General features: G+C 31.0%; 1 protein-coding gene across 7 annotated transcripts in view; it reads right to left on the bottom strand.

Annotated features, from left to right (window-relative positions):
- Positions 1 to 759: 759 nt before the first annotated feature.
- LOC130891045 (sodium-coupled monocarboxylate transporter 1) overlaps positions 760 to 23,111 on the bottom strand; it is a 91,751-nt gene continuing 69,399 nt past the window's right edge. For all 7 annotated transcript variants that reach the window (XM_057795543.1, XM_057795542.1, XM_057795540.1 and 4 more), the window contains 5 exons: positions 20,301 to 20,441; positions 15,773 to 15,991; positions 13,009 to 13,282; positions 4,455 to 4,705; positions 760 to 1,728 (listed from right to left, as the gene is read on the bottom strand). In XM_057795543.1, the coding sequence (XP_057651526.1) occupies positions 1,353 to 1,728; positions 4,455 to 4,705; positions 13,009 to 13,282; positions 15,773 to 15,991; positions 20,301 to 20,441 (1,261 nt within the window). In that variant the 3' untranslated portion in view covers positions 760 to 1,352. The remainder of the gene's footprint in view (positions 1,729 to 4,454; positions 4,706 to 13,008; positions 13,283 to 15,772; positions 15,992 to 20,300; positions 20,442 to 23,111) is intronic.

The raw sequence follows: 23,111 nt of genomic DNA, 5'->3' as shown, positions 1-23,111 counted from the left end.
AGTAGATGAGAGATATACAGTTACCTTTCTGAAGAATAAGGTAGGAAACTACAATTTCATTCGGTTGCTGGTTTTCTATTGTAAAGTCTCACAAACCATAGACTCACATCAATTTAAATCCATGGATCCATTTCAAAGGCTTTAAAGCATTTGTAAGTCTGTTGAGAAGAACTTGAAAAATAACGATATGGATTAGAAGATTTGAAAATGGAAACAAATAATATTGAATTAAAATGATCTTTAAACCCCGAATTTCCTTAAACTGGTCAGAGAGAAGTGAAATGTGATTTTGATGAAATTTGTGAGGATCAACGTTTCCAAGATCCTGGGAGATTGTTTATCTATCGTGTATGAAACATAGAAATTAATCAAATGTGGTCGAAATTTTCAATTTTTGATTCTCTTTTAAGCACGAAATAAAAATATCATCTTCACTTGAGAACTTGAAGAATCATTTTATAGCTTTGAGCTTTCTTGAAGTGCGCATTGCATTTCTCACTTTTTCTGTGACTACTGTGACTAGTGCTGAGCGGTCATTTCCAAAACTGAGATTGATAAAAACTCATTCAAGAAATTCTATAGGGTAAGAAAGGTTAAGCAGGTTGGTCAACAATTGTATTGCCCAAATTTTGAACTTTGATGATGTTATTAACACTTTCGCTGAACAGAAAATCTGAACCAAGGAATTTTAATAATTAAAATTGTGCACTTCAAGTAAAAACCTCGAATTCAAAGTGAAGCATAATAAAATCAATTGAGTTTATGAAGTTTGTGAGCACTTGCATCACGTAGTGATTTATTATTAAACTGTTACAAGTAAAAGTGTATACAAAAGTCTTATAAAATGAAAAATATTATTATTGTTGGTTCAGCTTCCTTATATTTATATCGGTACGCCACTGGACACGTGACCACCATAATCAATTAAATCATGAATCAAGGATTCCTTCTCAGACTGAAAATTTCCCAAATATATATTTCATATAAATTCGACAGGTATGACAAGAAACTTTTGATAAGTAACAAATATTTAAACAGTTGGTAGTTCTATACATTTGAGTATTGTTGTCTACTTTATAACGATAAATAACTACTAAATGGATATATCTAATGCTTAAATAGAAATAAAATAGCTCACATAATAAATACTTAATAACTTTCAAGTCTTGGTCACCAAGATAACTGGGTCACTAAAAATTTAATATATTCGTGTAACGACGAATCTGACGTCTTTGTTAACAATAATACCGTACAGAAGAATTACATTAAAGTTCATATAACATATAGAGATCACAGAAGTTTCTAAAAGTAATGGGCATTTCATTACATTTTCTTCGGTGCTCTAGCAAAAATCACAATTTAGTTCTATATATACCATCTATTGATTCATCTGACAAATCTGAAAACGTAGGATTGAGGGTACCCGTTTTTGTGCCCGGAGGGTTAGTGCAGCTTGTTGACGGCTGCATAACTGAATCTAGTTTTGTAGTTTTCTCACATTTTTCTGGGATATCATCTTCGCAAATTACTTTTTGTGAATAAATTCTTTTTTTTCCAGGAAATATTTTCGCCATTTTTCTAGCAATTGGATGTATTAACTCCTCATCGTATCTGTCACTTTCACTGCCGGTAAAATAGGAAACAGTCCAACCAAAAAGAATTGTGATGAAGCATCCGATTAATGAATAATACATATAAGTAACTGAGTACAGTTGAGTAAGTGGATCTCTGAAATCAAAGAAAAAATTAATCCAATTCTGCTATATGGTTTAATTATATTTTTTCGTTTTCGCACATAATCTCTAACTTAAGTCTTTCTACTAAATTTTCTATTGAGTTATTACAAACCCACCCATTGTCGAATTTATAGTTGATTAAAACATGTTCTATATGTCATAATCCCTTAAAGTTAATTTATTGTTGAAATTGATATCATCTCTTAAACTTATTTGTACATTTGATCTATCCAGATTTCTATACGTTCAAAATGACCATTTTATGACCTATATGCAGGGTATCACACGACGAGTTAAAACTATCTGTATATGACTATATATGCTTATAGTAAAATCATGAAAATTTCTACGACTGGGTTTTCTGATAAGATCTTTTTAACTAAAATATTTTCAAAGATGGCGGCAACTTCCGGTATAACCGGAAGTCGACTGTAACTTTGTTATTTTAAATGGAACACCCTGTATATTGATACATTTTTCAAATCTATGTAAAGTCTTAGTATAAAAACTTTTTTCGCGAAAAATGTATACTTTTTGAGTTTAATTTTTTTGTAAAAAATTTGACCGTTGCAGACCCTTATAAATTATTTTTTTACGAGGATACCCTCAAAGATACGAAAATGGATTCTATTCGGTTGCTTTTAGCAAAGTCAGACATAATTGAATCTATGTTGAGACATTTTTTATTTCATAGAGGGTGTGCATAAAAACTGTTCAAAGTTTAATTTCATAATTATCTAATTTCTTAATTTTTTTAAATAGAACCACCCGGTTTTTTATATTTCAATGCCTACTTATATACATACATAATATTTATTAAATTGAGAACGAGCCATTTTAACGATTTTCAAAAGTATTATTAATTGACTAATGAAAGTTAAATAAGTGTCATTCATTTATTACAAAGCCTACTAAAAGTATACATAAAAAATTAAAACTTATTAAAAAATACAATAATAATTGAAAGCTTCAAATATCTCGGAAACTACTAAAATTTGGAATAGTTTCATTTGATTTTTTTTACAGACCTTGACAAGATAAAGAAAAATACTTTTTTATTTCTTAGTGGTTGTATCAACGGGTCAAAAAATTTAGATTACATCTGCATCTCTAAAAATATTTAATATCTGGATAACGGTAAGGTTTAGGGATGGAAAAGTATACATGAATTTGCCTTATTTTTTACCCCTGAATGCATTAAAATAGAAAAAAATCGGGTATTTCTACTTAAAAAATAGAGAAATTTGATATTCATGCGGTTAAATTTTGAACACACCCTCTATAAAATGAAAAAATTCTCAACATAGATTCAAATACTTCTGACCTTGCTAAAAGCAACAGAAAAGAAATCATAAAAACTGAAAAAGTATGCATTTTTTGAAAAAAATTTTCAGGTAGCACCGAAAGTCGGCCGTCTTTGAAAATATTTTTGTTAAAAAGATAGTATCCAAAAACCAAATGTAGAAATTTTCATGACTTTACTATAAGTATTTTGTCATGTACAGATAGTTTTAACTCGTCGTGGGACACCCTGTAGAGCATTTAGCTCATCTCCATATCATTTTTCTGTTGCTTCTTTTGCCAAGAGTACACAGACCCCTATCCATCTCACATAATAAGTGTAATAACTAGAATTCTTATACCCTATTAATCCTAACCTATTGATCAAAAATTATGTACGAATTGTCTTTGAGTCTCTGATTTTTGCGCACTTTCACCATCATGTTTTTGCATACATACCCAACGATTCTTTATTGTCATTATCAAATCATATTGTGTTTCCTCTTATGTTTTTCTTCACCATCTCATTAAACGAATTTTTCTGTATCTCAATAGCCCCCTATTAACCTTATTCCAATTTATTTATTCATTTTACGCTAAATAAATGCTACAGTTCAAACTATCCCTGACCAACAAGATGACATGATTTGAGTTTGAGGATATTATACGATTAATATTTCAATTTTAATTGAAAAAAAATCTTTTCCTCTTCTATCGATATGTTGCTGATGTTTGTTTAAAAACAAGAGGTGTTGATTCAAGTATTAATGCAAACCGCGTAGCTACAACCATCTATCAAAAATGTTTCAAACTTTCTTATACATAGAAAAATGAAAAACTCTATGAATTAATAACTATTTATGACTTAGAAATTTTGTTGTAGAAAAATTCATCTTTGTGTCTTAAGAATAATTAATCTAGTTTCTGTATCGTTTTGGCTAACTAAAACAGGTAAGTGACAAAATGATAACATGGTATAAATATATTCAGCGTTGGATTTTCAATGGATACATTTAGATAAATTGGATAAAACATGAAAAAATATTTCAGTCATTAATTTTTCACCTTTTCACATTCTCAAAACGATTCGGTTTGGCTTTGGTTTTCATTTAACTCATTTTTGACAAAAGTTCTCAAGTATTACGTCAATCTAGAATATATTCTGTATCATATCAGTGGAGTTATACAAACATTAAATTTTATACAAAATAGCTAATAATTAACACATATCTTTGTTCACTAGCATTTTTTTGTTAGCTGAAGTACTTATAATTTCATAAAAAATGATTTCCTTTGATTTTACTTTGCAGACCTTATTGACTGAATCAATTCATTGAGGTTCTAACAATATATGTAATACTACAAGCGGAAATTTTCATAATTTGTTATTTGTATTAACATGGAAAGGTGGAAGGTTGTTGAATTCTGAATACTTACGATGGAGCTGCTCTGGTAGTATTCAATAGAGTGTGAGTGTCGTTATAGATATGGAACGGAGACGGAGTAGTTGTAGGAGTCCAGCTTGGGTATCGGTGTTCGGGTTTCAATATATGATCATTGAAAGAGGTGTTACTGCAACCGTCCGTGTATACTTGAAGAAAGCTTGCTGGCGGTTTTTCAATTGTTAAGCCCCCTATGGCAATCCAAAGAGTGACTATATGGCCTGAGATTACTCCAACTGATGCTCCCTGAATACAAATAAGATTAATTAAAGTTGTATCACAGTCAAGAATTGTCATAGTTTGTCCATATCATTATGTTATTATGCTTCTTTTTATGCTAGTGAACTGTCTATTTTCGGGGGGTAGGAGATTCAAAGGTATGACTAAATAAATTAATGAGTGACTTCTTAGATTGAGCAATATATTTTTTATTTTAATTTAAACAAAGAATTCATTAAACTATGTTAGGCAATGCATTGGTTGGTATTCTATATTATATTTTCCTAAATACGCATTCAAGTGTCAATGTTTATTCAAAGGCTACTATTAGATATTTTGTAAAGATTTGGGAAAGTTTAGAAAGTGACTACCATATGTAGATACGAGGCATAATTTTTAAATAAGCACCGTTTTGCGATTCCGCCGCCGCAACCCCAAGGTCGGCATTCTTCATTTGCGCGTTGGTTACCTACATCTCTTATCTATGCAGTGACCCTATTACAGTCTGATTCTTCATTGTGTACGTTGTTTACTGAGTGTTTAAGATGCCTCCGACAATAGTGAGACCCGCCGATTGTGAAGTACGGGCTGTTATACGATTTCTTATTACTAAAGGCGTAAAACCGATCGATATTCAACGTGGCCTAAGTCACACCAGAATCGAAGCAACCATCAATGGATTGGCGACATTCATCATCACCCAAAAAAGTGAAGTTTAAGCAAACAATTTCTGCCTGGAAAATCATGTGCACAGTTTTTTTTTGGGACAGAAAAGGAGTATTGCTAGTGGAGTTTCAGCCTCGTAATGAGACAATCAATGCAGCGTCTTATTGTGAGACATTAAACAATCTGCGTCGTGCAATCCATAACAAAAGATGTGGAAAGTTGAGTAAGGGTATCGTTTTGCTGCATGACAATGCCCGTCCACATGTGGCTAATCGGACCAAAGATCTTATCAAATCTTTTCAATGGGAAGCTCTAGATCATCCTCCCTACAGCCGTGATCTGGCGTCCGGCTACTACCATTTGTTCCTACACGTCTCCAAGACGATAACGAAGTCAAAACAGTTGTGATATAGTGGTTAACAAATCAGGCGGCAGAATTTTATGAGGAGGGTATTCAAAAAATGGTGCCACGTTATGACAAGTGCCGCCTCAATATTCATGGAAATTATGTTGAAAAGCAGATTAAGGTACAGGCTTTCATGTAAAAATAAAATTATTGCGATATCTTTGCACTTCTTTTTTATTTCCAAAACGGTACTTGCTTAAAAAATATGCCTCGTATTATATCAATTTCATATCGAAAAGATACGGAGAATAATAGTTTTTCTAAAAAAGTTTATAGAGTATTTTTAGGTTCATTACATGAAAAATTGAATTTGAAATTCTAGCGACTCTGTATTTTATCTGTACGATTAAATTGAGCTTGATGTTACGTGATGATGTGGATGATATTTGTTTTAGCGGGAAATAATGATAATGATATAAAGAACTTACTACTTTAAAAAGTAGTAATATTTGTAATAAATTAATGAAAATAGTTTTTTTCAGAAAAGAAGTTGACCAAGAACCTAAAAAGGGATTAATAAACTTTAACGATATTTCTGCAGAAATTTATGGTTCACCAAAATACATCAACGTACGTTATCGGCTAGACCAATACTAACATCAATAAACACTCCAATTGAACCTCTTACTGTTTCATTAACTGAAATTTTGACAAAATATTTCAACTATAACAGTGAATATTATATTGAAGACTGCTTTACAAACAATGAAACTTCTAATGATATGGTAATTACCACATTAGGTATAGATATAATTGCAAACTTAAGAAAGGAACCTCATAAGAATTAATGACAACTACATTCCTACCATATGACGAAATTGATAATTTACCATTTAACTTATTTATATTATATAATTAAAATAGTTTCGATCGTTATATACCATAATTTACCAAACAGTGAATGCTTAACAACTATCACCTTTTCTTGACACCAAATTTATCAGAGAAATGGAAACAATAAAATTTCAATTGATATAGGAAACCAAGTTTTAGACGATTTATCAAATATCATATCATATCACCTCCGTAACCCTCAGATTAATTCTATAAAACAGTTAAAAAATAGAGTTCTTAAAATTTCTTATCCAATATTATAAGAAAATAACCTAAAAACGAATGCTGTATATTACACCTGATAGTCACTTTGGCAACTGGCGACAGAATAATGATTCTGATAATATTATATTACACATTTATACACTTATACCATCTATAAAATCAGTTACTCCTAAACTTTCTAGCATCTTCAAATAACAGTCAAATCCCCAATAACAACTAATAAATTGACCAACGTTGTTTATGAACTTTCTTGTTCAAATTGTAAAAAAATACATATTGCAGTCTAAGGGGTTACTCACCAATAGAATAATCTCTCACAAAACTAACAGAAAACAATACCTCGACAAATGTCATTTGGCAGAGCACTTTTTCTATGAAGGTTATTGTTTGGATAATTTTTCTCTCTTTAAAACTAAAAATATCTACAAAAAATGACTGTTTTTCTTAAAGGCTGACATTTGACAATCATGTAATGCGCTGGAATTGATGTTTCAATACTAGGTTTAGCTATTATGACGGAAACGTACATATCAATTCTTTCTCCATTTTACCACAAAGTATTCAAAACGTTAAATTGATATTTTAATGACTGTTCCTACCAACGTTTGATGAAAAAGTTTTTCAGTTTCTAAGAAATAAATGAATCAAATGTCTCGGTTTTTTATATAAATGTAATTGAAAATTCACGGACAAGACTTTTACTTACTTTTACTTTACTACTAACTTAAATTAGTTATAACTCTAAAATATGAATACATTTTAATAAACGTCAATGATATATCTAAGTATATACACATACTTACATACACATGTAGATTTTCCAATTATTCAAAATTGGTATTCATCGTCATATGGGTGATTCCGTTCTAACTGTGATTTTTTGTATTCAAAATTTCAAGATTTTAAAATTTAACTTTTCTAACTTTTTTATGCATATTATTCATCTATTTTACTGTAAAAATAAAACTCTAAGAGGAATTTACTACAACTTCAAAGTATCACGAGCAAGACACAAATGTCGGATTTTGAGTTCCACGGTACTGACTCATTTATCCACGGTACTGACATGGTAACTTAAGATATTAAACAACAAGTGCATCAATTTTCCTCAGTTTGATCATAAACATTAGAATTTATAAGGTAATTAGTTTAAATCATTTGTTACGACAAAAAAAATTAATAATTTATCGGTAAATTCTAGGAATGGACATGACACGGTACTGACATTCAAGTGATGTAGTATAAGTTTTCTTTAAGTGGCAAGTTATATTGTATAAAAATAATGTTTAAATATCTTAAGAATTATTCAATTAACACAAAATTTTTATTAATTAATTATTAATTAATGACTAGTACAAAAAAACAATACAGGACATTGAATATCACAGTTATAATGGAATCACCCATATGAGCTTTGACTAAATCTATTAACGTGAATTTGAGCACAAAGAGCATAATACGTCTTTGTCTAGAAGAATCACATTGGAATTAGTGGAAAATTTATGATAAGTTGTTCTCAGATAGGATTAAATTACGATATTTAACGAAAACGGTACGAGAATCTCAAATCTCGAATGTTGATGAGCTAATCAAGCTATTCCTTTGTTGTCGATTTTGATGAAAGTGCATATTGTTTAGTATGCGATGATATTTTAAATAAATGTTGATACAGTTCTGAGTAGTTACGTATATCTATTTAGTATTGTTATAATATCACATGCTCTAATAGAACATTTTAAATGTGTGAGTTATGAGGAGTGCCAGTTTTTCAGGAAATATCCCAAAAAATTTAGTATAAGGCTAGAATTTGAATTTTCGTATTAATCGAGAGCTCAAATCGCAAGCAGAGAACATAAATTAGTGAGTGGTACATTCAAAAAGAAACAATTACGTACTCGTACTCGCGTCATTGTTAAGTGAAGAGTAAATAATTTAAAGATGTACAGTGGGATTAAATTTATTACAACCTTAAATATAAACAGTGTTTATGCTGGAAAGAACATGACACTAGATATCAGTATATCTTTATATCACAATTTCGCAAAATAAATATTGCTTTTGTATACTCTTAGATAAACAGGAACAGGAATGAGACTCCAAATTTCAATAATTTATACTGCTGTTCAATTTTTATACACCACATCGTGTGTATTGTACGCGTGAAATTTTAAACCAACATCTACACTTAACATTTTTGACCAGAGTTCCCATAGCTCAACACACTAATTCATTGTAGCGGATGCATAATTGATTAATTCGGTATTACATACAATTTCATCCCAAAACGGTAATATGATTGGTAAATTTCCAATGAGATTGATTGTGTGTACTAATAACGCTTATGGAGAGAATTTCACTTCTATCAAAGCCTTTAGACCTTCAATTAATTCTACAAACCATACCGAGACAGTAATTATACAAACCAATTCACAAAGTTCTATACAAAAAATATATAAAATATAACGGGTGGATCTTCTAGTAAAAATTCGAAGCAGTTGTTTTTGCTCTAGAAATTACATAATTACTTAGATCGTTCAACAAGAATCTGGAACTCAATATTCTTATGAATTATGGAATTATCGTTCCAATAGAATGGAAGAGAATTTTTTCCAAAGTGGAAAAATATTGCGGTGATCGCTGATCATTTGGAATGTATGGAACTATTCGCGAAAACCACGAAGCCATAGCCACAGCCATAATACGAATTCGTTTTGTTGTTTCATGAACAAACTGGAGTGTTATTTGAAATTTCGATCCAAATAGTGAAATAATATACCTGTTTAAAGTACTTTCCTTCTGAGATAAAAACCACACATCCATAAGGAGCACTTATGGATGTGTGGTTTTTATCTCAGGTGCATATAAGGTGCACTTATTAGGTTCGAAAATAATAAAAAAGTTGTACAAGTTGTAGTGTTACAAATTTACTTGTTAAAATCCCATTATAGTGGCCAATAAAATTCTTGTGTACTTTTTTGGTAGTATCTTGTAAATATTCAAGTCTCTTCATCCCGTACTTACATAAACAAATGCATTTCCAATCTTGAAAAACATCAATCAGATTAATAGTAATCTCATGACGCTGGGAAGTTAGACCTGACGTTTATAGACACAAACTTTTAGTCCACATAATACTACTCGTATATGTGCTGCTTAAAAACCGCTTCACTTTCTTTTAGTGGTCTGCCTCTGTCTCCAATATATTCCATGATGTTAAAAAGGGTTACTTGAATTTTTGTCATTTCTAAACCAATTCTTAATCGTATCTTTTTGTTTACAGAGATTACAAAAATAGAGAAAATCCTACCAAAATCACTGAAAACAAAACATCATCAAACACCCTCACAGATTGTATTGTTGTTCAACGCTATAGAAGCTAAGTTCCTTGCTATCTGTTAACACGTGGTTTTCGCCAATACTTATCATAAACATACATTACATGTAGTGCAGTGACTCCCAACATGAGGTCCACGAACCCCTGGAGATCCACAAGCCTTGGCAAAGGGGTCTGCAGTATATAATAATTGGAATACAAATGTATATTGGCACAGTAATAGATCCTCAATTTTTCCTATTTTCTGAGCACTTTAGCGAATGCGCAAATATATATATATATATATATATATATATATATATATATATATATATATATATATATATATATTATAAAGAAGTTAGTGTTTGTGGAGCTTCATTTTTCGTAAAGTTACAGTACGTACACTGTAATTAAAAGTGGATCGTTAGTTGAAAATTACATCCTTATAACGAGATAGGGCTAAAGATGGAGGAAAGGAAAATGCATTAGATATCAAAATTAAAATCAGACTATCGAACCAAATTTGTCAGTGTCTCTTGGACCAACGTGTTGTCATTAAGGTTCAGTATTGGAAAATAAAACTCGTAATTACTTAGAAACCGGTTTCACCTTCACTGGACTGCAGCCTAAGCCTCGATGTGTAATTTGTTGCGGAAGTTTTCGAATGAGTGTATGAAGCCAGCAAAACTCCATCAGCATTTTGAAATTAATCATGAAGAACCCAGAAGTAAATCATTCGATCAAAAAAAAAACAAATGAATTAGCAGAGCATAATAGATCTTGTAAAAACATTGCTGAACACTTTGGTGTGAATGTAAATAGAAAATGCAACTCTTGTTACATATGAGGTATCTCAGTTTGTCCCTAAATGTGTAAGAAACTATATAATTGCAGAAGAACTTATATAACTCCATCGGTTTTTTTTAAACGAAGCATCCAGAGCACAGGACTAAATCATTAGATATGAAAAATAATAGATTATTAGAGCATTATGTATCTCGTAAAAAATTGCTAAACACTTTGGTGTGTATGTAAATAGAACTGAAGATACTTTGCTAGTCAGACTTCGCCATGACATGATATGTATGCTCTAAAATTTGGATGAAAACACATAAATTTCAGAAAAAGGAATAATGTTGATTTTATTAATATTCTATGGAATGATTAGCTATTTGAGGAGTTTCTTTTTTCTAGCGAATTTCCTCACACAACAGCAAACAATGTTCACTACATCAAATTGTTTTGGGATAAACATGATATCAACTGGACAAAATAAGTGGGCTTGTCTACAAATGGAGCAAAATCAATGGCTGTTGAAATGAGATTGTATCAAAGTAGCAAACCTGTAGCTAGAATGGACACATTATTGTACTCACTGTGAAACCTAAGTAGCCAAAAGATGGCAGAGGATACTTATTGATGTAGTTCTAATCATAAACTATATTAAAGGATGAACCTCTGCAATCCAGAAAAGTGAATTATCAATTTCTCTACGTTGAAACAACTCTTGGAGTCTTCTGAGGATAGCTTGCATTCTAAGATTAGAGGCAGCATAGCCGAACATCTATGCAGCCTAGCCACCACTTTTTGGGAATTATTAACTGACCTAACCTTGACGATAGTTGGATTCAAAATTTTTTCAGCTGTGAAAAAATCTGTGAATTTGTGTAGCTGTGGTGAAATGAAAAACAATTTTAATGGTAAACAATTACAGATTTCTGGGCAAAAGCCCTGTGGGACTACAAAGAAATTTGGAGATTATGGCAATGAAAGAAATTTTCCTATTTATAAGTACCTAAAGGTGTTAACAAGCATTTTCCTCCATGTGTCTCATGAAAAACAAGATTCAGGTAGAAATGCGGACGGATTTTAAAGTGAAAATGTCATTATAAAACCAAAATAATGGACTCAGATGAGAATCAACTCCTCACAATAAGAGCTGAAAGTTATAACTGTGTACTCATGTGTGCACTCTTCATTTCCTTAATAAATGCTTTCATAATATTGATGTTTACTAATTTCTTCCACCCAAAATGACAACTTTAATTCCTGAAACAATTGAAAATGAAAACTTTATTTGGCTCTTTTCAGGCACATGGTACTGTTTTATGGTAGGCACCAACAATGTATCAGGATAACAAATGGATGAAGGGGTCCGATGAAAAAAAATTGCTGGGAACCTTTGCTGTAGTGTAGTGATAGTAAAAAAAGTTTGTTGGAAATAGTGAATTATGTAGATAAACAGTAGTGGGAACACAATTTGAGGTACAAAGAACTGCGAAAGCCCAAAATTTTAAGCAAAAAAGGAATTATATATACAAACTGCCCTATATTTGCTGATGACAAAGCTAAAGCTGCAACTAGAAAAAACAAGAACAAATAAGTTCAGAATAAAAATAAACTAGAAATATCAACACTTCAATGAATCTAGTGGATAGTGGGTATAACAATCGAAAACTATTTTTTCTTAAAAGTCATATAATAGTAAGCTAACCTAACCTAACCTTCTTAATGAAACTAAAAAAAAAGAATTCTGATTCGTGATAATGTTGTAGCCATCATAACGAAAATGAACAATTTACAAATATTGGCAAGATAAGAAATAAGAAACTTGAACTGAACCTCTCACTGGCTGTTTCTCTGTAGTGAGAGAATTGATTAGTTAAGACGATTATGCTGCTGAGACACTGCAAAATAGTGGCCTGCGAAAACACTCTAAATAATGTAAGAATTGCGAATTATTATTGATTCAAAATTTTCAAGTTTTTCCCAATTAATGTATTGTTACTATAATTATATTCATATTAGAAAATCAACAGGAAATAAGCGTTAATCAATGTTCTCTCCATTTGATTTTTGGATTGTTAAAAATTTTTTTTTTACCTTCCAATTTGCGCAAGGTATCAATAAAGCCATCACGAATACTCCTAGTAGGGGTCCAGAAGTGGCTGAAGTAACCAACATTGAAGATTCAATAACGCCGTCCAAAAGTCCTACTCCGAAGCTGATTCCCATGATGACCAATCCGTAGACTACTCCTATAAATTTAATTGTCCATAGTTGCTTGGAATCCTTCATGTCTTTGAATATAGGAATAGGACGCACAAAATCTTCGAAAGTAACAGTTGCCAAGGAGTTTAGATTTGAAACGTTCAAACTAAAAATAGGTTATACATTAGTTATCAGTATATTAACATAAAAATGATAAAAAATTGTACAGAGAGAATGAGACAAATGTAAATGAAGTCTCAAATGATTATTGCAAAACTTTTTGATCATTACATTGAAACTGCTATTCATCAGCAAAAAATTGTATCAGTATATCGAATTAAATCAAAATATCAACCATGACAATTTCAACTGATTTGATCCGAAATGAAGTGCTCTATAAATTGAGGCACTTCTTATTTTATTGAAGTTCATTTTCATATCAACTGCTGGGTTATCAGTAATAAAACAAAATTAATAAATATTAAGAATAATTTTACAATATTGTGCTTTTTCTTCTATTGCTTTGATCCAGAGACAAATAGATTTAGGTTTTATTCCCTGCCGGTAACATGGTAGTTTCATCTGCCTCTGAGGAGGTTAACTTGCTAAATGAAATCAACACACCAATTAGTATAATATTGGGTTATCATGTAGTGGTAATGATAGATATAATCACCAATAGTTTTAGAAACTTAACTTACACTTTTATAGTGAATTACAGAGTATGTATCCAAAATTTCCCCATTCCTTAACAGAAAGGACTAATCAGAGTTCTAAAAGTGACATTAACCACATATAAAGTCAAAGACAAATCAAAATATCTAATTTATTTCTTTTATTAATGAGATTTATATAATCTATAATCCAATTATAATTATATAATGGCTTACTTAAGCAGTATTGTCCTATTCAAACGGGTATTTATATTTTACCAAACAGATCCTTGTGAATGTAAAAATTTTCAGATATTTTCCAAATTTTGCTAAAAACTCAACATTATATTAATGAATAGAATTGAACCAGAAAAATTTATTCTGGAAGATAAGTCGAGGGTGAGCACAATGTCCAACAATAAAAGAGAACATTTAAACGAATTCGGTAAAATATATAAGAACTAATCTCTACAAGCGTAGGTCGAATTTGGTTTTTAGAGATTAGGTATATGAACTATGAATAAACCTGAATGATAATCTGCTTCAGAAGACCATATAGACTTCTAAGACTAAGGTCATATTGGCAATTTATCTAAAATGAACAAAACAATTGAAAACAAGCTAAAGTAAATACATTTTCTGTTTTTTTATACATTTTATATTTTCACAAGAATATTATTATTAAAACACTCAATATTATTTAATGACGACTCCAATTAGAGTTTTCACTAGATTGTTTTCAGAAATATTTATTTCCATAGAAAAACATAGAATCCACATCAAAGGTTTTTGAGCTTCAAGGAGTTCTTATTGAACAGAAACATTTTGAAAAGTATTCTGAAACCATTTAGCACATATTTTTTAAACTTATTATTTAATAGAAATTTAGTCAAATACTCAAATTGACAACAGCGATTCCATAGTCGGGTCTTGATTACATGCCCACAAAAAATTTGATGATATGTGGATTGTAACTTAAATTTTGAAAAGACAAATAAAATCAAATATTTATAATTGAATAAGGCTTCTTTGTTTTTCAAAATATTCTCAATTAAGATCAATACACTTTCGCATGCGTGTGAATCAATTGTCGAAGAATTTTTTCTATCCCAAAACATGTGATTTTAATGCCAACCACTTCTTCAGGTGTAGAAAATCGTTGACCTCACAAATTATTCTGGATTTGCGGAAATATTATAAAATCATTGGGTGCCAAAACAGGACTCCACAATTCGATGTTTTGACTATTCAAAAACGTTTTTGTTTGAACTGATGTGTGAGAACTCCCATTGAGTAGTTGAGAGTGATTCGTCTTCTTCTATTAGCTTCCCTGATTTCTTCGAACAATTCTACCAAAAAAATGCTGACGAAACATTCAGAATTGACGGTTCTACGTTGATCCAATGGAACGGTGGAAACTTATCTAGTTATATACGTCTTTTGAAGGACAGCGATTGAATTTCTCTAGCATTTCTTTGCCCTAATCGACACGAGCTTTTTTTCAGAGATTCCCAAATTATTCGGTATCCAACTGGAGCAAATAGTATGCGAATGGAACTGATGCCCAAGTGCCTCACAATCTCACGGTATTTCACATGACGGATATTGCAATATCAGTTTCACATAGTATCGATGATTCCTTGCACCACAGCCGATTCTGGACGACCTTCATGAAATTCATCCTGTGGCGAAGAGCGACCACGATTGAATTCGGAACACTAGCGGAACACGGTGGCTCGAGATGGCGAAACGAGTTGAGTTGATCGGTACACAGCTTTTCTTGTTGTTGGTTTACTCCACGTCGAAAGTCATAGAGAAAATCATCGCACGAAAATGTTCATTTAATTCTTTTTGTTTGATTAATTCTCAAATCCTCGTATATCTTTCTTATTTATGCTACCTATTTACAGAGCAACCTTCACACAAAATTTTAAGTAATCATCTGTTATTGCTATTTAAATGACATAGTATAACAAAAACATAATTGCTTATATTTCACTCACCTGAGAGCTCCATTGAAAAGACTTGCCATAAATAATCCTAGTATGCCAGGCAAATAGCTGAATCGGTCTTCAACAAAAAACGGCAGGATTTCGTCATATTTCTGAATATATCCAGACGAGAGAGGATCACAGCTGGAATATACAGCGTATACTACCATCCCCACTAACCAAGATAAACTGAATAATACGGTTATGACAGGGATGTTCCACATCATAGTCCTGGGAAACATGATAAATATTAAGATTATATATATATATATATATATATATATATATATATATATATATATATATATATATATATAAATATCAAGAATGTATATAATAAATGTAATGATGAAAATAATTGAAGTAAGAGATCTAGAAGCAACACTTTATGTAAATCAAATATCTCAATTATTCTTAGTACCGTACCAAATCAATGGAATAAAAAAATATCTATAACTGAAAAATTACAATAGCATTATATTGATTATTGATGTCACTTTATATAAGAAGATTTATATTTCAGTTAAGTTTTGTCTATTTTTTATATACACAAACTTTGATGCAATATATTTCTCCATTTTCAGAAACTGAGAAACAAAGTCAGTACAAAAGGATCACTAATATGTTTTATTCAGCTTTTCTACCGTTTTTGGTAGTGGAAGCAAAACAATAATATATAATTTTTTTAATATGTGCCCTAAATAAACAGATTGAACGCTTTGTGAGCGTTCAATCTCACAACTTCAAATCGAGGTAATTTTCAAAAACGCGACTAACCTTTCCTTAAAAGGGAGATATTTTTCATTTTAGGAACAATGCACCTCTATAGTATATGATTGCACTTTTGTCTTTCTTACTATGAACAAACAGTTATAAATGACCAACTGCTGCTCTAATCCTAATTTTGGATTTCTGAAACAGCTGTTAGTGGAGGTACATACACACGACGGTTTATAAGAAATCATGTGGCATGAAATGGTAATTCTTCCAAATTGAAGCACTCATGAAATACCGAGATATTTTTTTTGTTCAAAATATCATTGATATTCAATAAGTGACTTATTTATAAAAATCAAGCACAATTATTCGTTTCAGCTCTTTTTCTATTTCATAGTCTAGCCGCCATAAATTGTCAAAGGCTTGTACAATACCTAGAAATATCGTAGAGAACACCATCTGTTAGTATGTGACCTGTCTAGTTGGTTTATTTTTGTACTCAAATTGGTTCCTTAGCTCCTTTAATGGCTTTTAATATTTTTGTTATTAGTTCCTCGTACAATTTAGATAAAACAGATAGTAGTTTTAACAGTAGGGTTGTCCATTCTATTACAATATTTTACACAGCAAATTCAATTATGTTATCAATCCAATTTAACAGTTCATATATTCAGCCACAAAAAGTAGCCAGTATAATATTATAATTTTCCATCATTTTACATCATACTTGTTATTCTCATTAATCAGTTCCGATTTTAATATTGAAAAACTGCAGAATATGTTATATTTTATTAGCTCTCGTCTCAACCAAGTATTAACTTAATCAGAAAACTTCAAATTAATCACATCCTTGATAACACAATATATAGCTTTAGATTTATCGAGCTCGAATATGCAAATAAAAACATTATTTCATTTCACCACAACTTTTGGATCTCGCATGCCTCTCACATAAATATGAATGAAATATAAGCAAAAAAAAATTATTTATTTTCATCACATGAAAGGTCAGCTTAGGGATCGTATTTGTGTATATATATCTCCATTGTTTGGTTCAGCCAAAACATTTTTTAATATGTTATAGAGATATCTTCCAAATATATAAAAATATATCATTCTATAAATAACATTGGAATCACAGTGTTGCTGTACAATGAAAAAGCTTGGAAATATTCTTTCAATAAAAAATCAGATAAAACTTATGTCATTTAGATATATATTTCCACGAAATCAATTATTCGTTTTACTAACACATGGAATGGATTTGAACAAGACTATTTTCTACATATTCCAAATTCGTAAAAGCAGTATTCAAAGATGTACATGGGCGTATATTATATATAAGGAAAATTTCCTTGGATCCAAGAACTCCACAGACCATTTTTTATTAATCCCCAAGACAAATGTTAATTTTATTATTGAATTGTTAGTATTCACCACTTCCTTTCCATGGACTGTCTTCGGCTCGGATACTCTACTAGCTGAATTCAGCGTTGAATTTTTCCCCCAATTGAAGGCGACAATCGATACATTCTCAATCCAACAAGGCAAAAGAACCTCGAAATCTCGATTCAGCCTTATTATAATTTCGTGTATTTTTTTGTTTGGGTTTTGGATTTTAGTACTACTACAATTGTTGATAGGTTGTGAAGGGATTGCTTTAATTGCATAACATTCATTAATATATGATTATAGTACCGACATTAGTGGAAAAAATTGCTTATTGAGGTTTGTCTTGACCACTCTCGAGAAGATTAGTTATTCCAAATTATTACTGGAATATGTTAAATAGACCGATTTTCTCAATCATCTTCCAAGTGGCTCAGACTTTGGTTAGGTTAGTCTAACCAATTTCAATTTGTTCAATTTATTTCGTGTCATCCTATCGTACAAGTTCAATCTCCCGAGCTTCTAGACATGGTTATTAATTGATAACCATCTGAAGAGGTTTACAGTTAACCTGTAGAATAACTGAGCGATTTTCACAAGTTCTTCATTGACCTCATGAAATACATATCTAGCTTAACATTACCTATATTGAAGAAGAATTAGAAAAGAAAGATTGGAGTGAGACTCCTCGAACTATAAAATGAGACTACCACTCGATCGATGGTAATTGATATCTAGTTAGCCTAGACCCGTTCCATGCATAAACAAAATATTGCTTTACCATAGCAACGAACAATAACTTATTAGAAGTGTCAGTGTAAAGTTAACGTCGAAAAAAGTGAACCAGAGTTACGCAAAGAAAAAAGATGTCCACCGAAATTGAGAAAATCGAAAAATTGGAGTATCGAGCCATCATCAGGTAAGCAGATTAACGAAGATATGCTTAATACCATGGTGAAGAATGTCCTTCGTACGCGACCGTAAAAAATTGGACTAAAAGCTTCAAAAGAGGTAAATTTTCCATTGAAGATGATGACCGATCGGGGAGGCCAGTTTCTGTATCAGTCTCCGAAAATATCGAAGCAGTTCATAACATGATTTTATCAGACTGTCGAATTGGGCTTAAACGGATATCTGAAGCACTGAATATTTCAACGAACGCGTTCATCATATAGTTCACGTCAATTTGGACATGAGAAAAATTTCTGCAAAATGGATCCTCAAATGTTTGAATGTTGACCAAAAGCATGCAAGGGTAGAAGCGACACTCTGGTTCTCCAAGACCTTACGATGTTTCGTGTCCAAAAATCTGCTGTAAACGTTCTTGCTTCAGTTTTTTGGGATTGCCATGGGCTAATCATGATTCATTTTTTGGATAAGAGTAGAAAAATAACTGGAGATTACTATTCGATATTACTCACCACTCTACGGGAAAAAATTAAAGAGAAAAGACGCGGAGAACTATCCAAAGGTGTTTTGGTTTTGCAGGACAACGCCCCTGCACACAAATCTCATGTTGCCATGCAAAAAATTCGTGATTTATGGTTTTACTAAAACACACCCCCTTATTCACAGATTTGGATCCGTCCGACTATCATATCTTTCCTCAACTGAAAAAAAATTTAAAAGGTCGTAAATTTTCTTCCAACGAGGAGGTAATAAAAGTTGTGGAGGTCTGGTTTGCAGAGCAGGAAGAAACATTTTTTTTAAAGGTCTAGAGACGTTGCAGGTTCGCTGTAATAAATGTCTCCAATTAAGGGGAGAATATGTTGAAGAATAAAATATTTTGACATTGAAATTTTATTTGGTTCTATAGTAGGATAGGAATTTTTCAATATATCCTCGTATTCGTGATGTGTTTAAACAATACTGTCAATTGGCTCCATAGATTGTCGCTCAACATATAATTACAACAAATCATTAACATTCATAACAAGGCTCTTGTATACCATAGATAAAGCTAAACTTATACTTTCACGTTAAATATTTAATGAAAATTTCATTTTTATAAGTAACAATGTTTAATTGTCATTAAGATATTATCATCATTGTGAATAACAATATTTCAATTTCCAATATTTAATCATCTAATCATGACTAGATATAAATTCGAGTCATATCATTTCTTGGTTTTAATATGAGATACTCAACATCGTAAATTTGCAGAAATAAATTCTGAAAAAAAGTTGAGCAATTCACGTAATTATATGCACATGTAAAATTAATTTACGGATCTAATTAATTCAATAAATAACTAACTATATAATTGATGATAATGTTTCAATTTACTGCGTATTTCATTTATGGTACCTTTGAAAATTATTATATAAGTTATTATATTCTATTATATATTCATGAAAAATGTTACTCATCATATGGGTTTTTCCATTAAATTTTTTGTATAATTATTTTTTCCGTTGCCCACAATGCTCACCTTGTTACTTCCTTTTGTGATCTCATACTGCAGTACCTTTGAACAAAATTCTGTTGACATCCAAAAATTGACAACGACATAAATAATTGACCGATGATAGCAGATGTCGTTGTTACTCGGGTTGTGAGATCCATGCTAAAGCTGAAATAAAAAACTTGTATGAGTGAAGGGAAGACATAAAAGTATTTCATTATCTCAATCCATTTTTGTATTCAAATAGTAGTAGTAGTAGTAGTAGAGAAGGAAATATATACATTTCCTGTAGTGTTTTCAGCGTTAACGATAAAAATTCGTAATGAAAATATTAAGAATTGATAACCATGTGTCAAATTCAAGAGAAAATTACCAGAAAATAACTCATCAAACAAATTATTCAATTTATCATAAACGTATTTTATAAAGATTTATTTTGATTCTTATTCGTAAATAACAAAATAATTTCGCTAAAATTTGAAGAAAATATTTATTTCCATAGATATATCAATCAAAAAAGAGAACAAAACATAATAAAATTTCCAATATGAAAATAATTTGTTTGACTAGAAAGAGAAGGATATTTTTATCACGTTCAAGAAATAAAAAGTATTCAGGAAAAAATGATTAACAAACGAAACAGATATGACCTTGAAAAGAGTCTAGTCAAAAAGTTCAAATACGTGAAGAGATAACGGTCCTAAAAATGTGAGCTATAGCTCATTGGAATCACCTCTAGAGGAATGTTTTTGAGTGATTTTGGTACAGGTAAAAAATTACAATTGTTATTAACCAAATGAGATAAAAAAATGGTATTTAGTTTTTCCACAGTAACTCAAAAAATATTGATATTTTAGCAATTTAGGAAAAGGTCGTTAAGAAAGAAGAAATTTCCGGTAAAAAAAGCTCGATGTTACTGAACACTATCTCGATTATTCATAATTTTAATTTGATGTTTAAAATAGGGCTCCCCGCGGCTATTACAGCATACGTGCGCTACCGCACAATTTTTAAACAAAAGCTTGTAAAAAACTGAGAAACAAACACACAAATATGTAAATGAAGAAACATAAAATAAAGTCTGAATATGAAGTATACTCAAAAATAAAATACTAATAACGATATTACCTTTTCAAAAGTACATGTGGAAATTTTTATATGTAATACACATTACATGATTACATTGTCAAAACTGAACCAGATAATAAAACTAACCATACGGCAATACTAAAACATGTAATAATTTGCAATAAACATCAATACCAACATTGAACCAGTGTGTAGTATGCTGCGAATATAATACTATTATTAAAGTATACGTCGTTTATAGCGTAGAATGCAGTTTCCACTAAATATTCCTACAAATTCTTGCGAAATGTTATTTCAATTGGCTAATGATTGTGCATTTCTTTGCATTGTACAGTATTGAGCACTTCTAATTCTGAATGTGGAGTAGGTACAAAAAGATCGGACTCCGCGTTCCTATTAAATGAATAAGGGAGTAAGAATCAATTTCTTTTAAAGAAATTCCGACCGTGAGTCATGCTGTTTCGTCTGTGTAAATATATAACAGCTCTCTTTTGTAGTTCAAGTCGCTCAAATTGAGTCATACTACACGTACTCCATCAAATAAAATAATTTTTTAACATAAAATGTTGGAAAAGTTGTTCAATTGTTAACTAAAAAATAATTCCCTTAATCAAATTAACTGACACGCGTTTCGATAACCAACTTTTTGTTCGATCCTGTAAATTCCCGTTTCTGATTTTTCTGTATTTTTCCAGGAATCAACCATAATGAAACTGACATCTATGAGGAAATGAATGTTTCGGAAAATTCAGATATTAATGAAATTCCAACAGTGAATTTCATAATCGAGCAATTCTGATGGAAATGCCTCTACTTGATTTGCTCTCAGAAATCTCCTTGCAGCGAAGTTGAATCCTAGTTAATACAGAGGCGGCGTGATTTTATTCCATAAAATCAATTGGTATTGTTCACACATCACACATCTGACTACACCAACTCGCTAGTTTGGATAATCAATTTTTCTTCAGAGACCGAAGGCAGTTGAAACAAACAAGAACAAACATATATTTCAAATAAAATTCATGAACCAACACATTTTTCATATAGCCGGTGAGAAATAGAAAAATAATTGAAGATACTAGTTGATTTCATTCATATAAAAAAATTAGACTGCGATCCCATGAAGCATGCAAAATGATCATAATCAAAGTTATTCCTCGATTAGAATATTTGTATATCAATATATTACATTAAGTATTCAATGTTCTTTTAACTGGTAATAATTGACTATGATCCACGGAATCCAAGAAAATATTATCGTTAACTAAACTTTGATTGAAGCACGTGAATAATCGACAATTTCTAATTTTAAGGGGGACGCTACTGTACAGCAAATTGAATTAGCACATGAAGGACAGAATAATTCTGACTCAATTTATTGGTAACAAATATTTCCAGCTGCTATGCTAAAATAATATTCAAATCTGTTATTAAAATCTCGATCTTTATTAAAGTTGGGACATCATTTCCCCGTTGCCTTGTTTTCTGTGGAACTTCTGTTGGAAGTTTATTAAAAAAGAAGTTTCCAGCCTTAAGTATCGGAGGATCGTTGGCAATAGAGGGATATATTGAATGTTTTACAAGAGAGAAATAAGTATATGGGAATCTTCATCTTACAGTTTAATAGTTAATTGTTTTTATTTTTTAAGCATTACTTTTCAAATTAAAATTATTAACGATGAATTAATACATTCAATAGAAAAAAGGTTTTCAAATGGTCGATGAATGCAGTGTAATGTAACAAATACC

Source organism: Diorhabda carinulata, chromosome 3 (genome assembly GCF_026250575.1).
Source record: "Diorhabda carinulata isolate Delta chromosome 3, icDioCari1.1, whole genome shotgun sequence".
Taxonomy (NCBI): Eukaryota; Metazoa; Arthropoda; class Insecta; order Coleoptera; family Chrysomelidae; genus Diorhabda; species Diorhabda carinulata.
The sequence above is the reverse complement of the archived record's forward strand: the minus strand, read 5'-3'. Positions and strand labels throughout refer to the sequence as shown.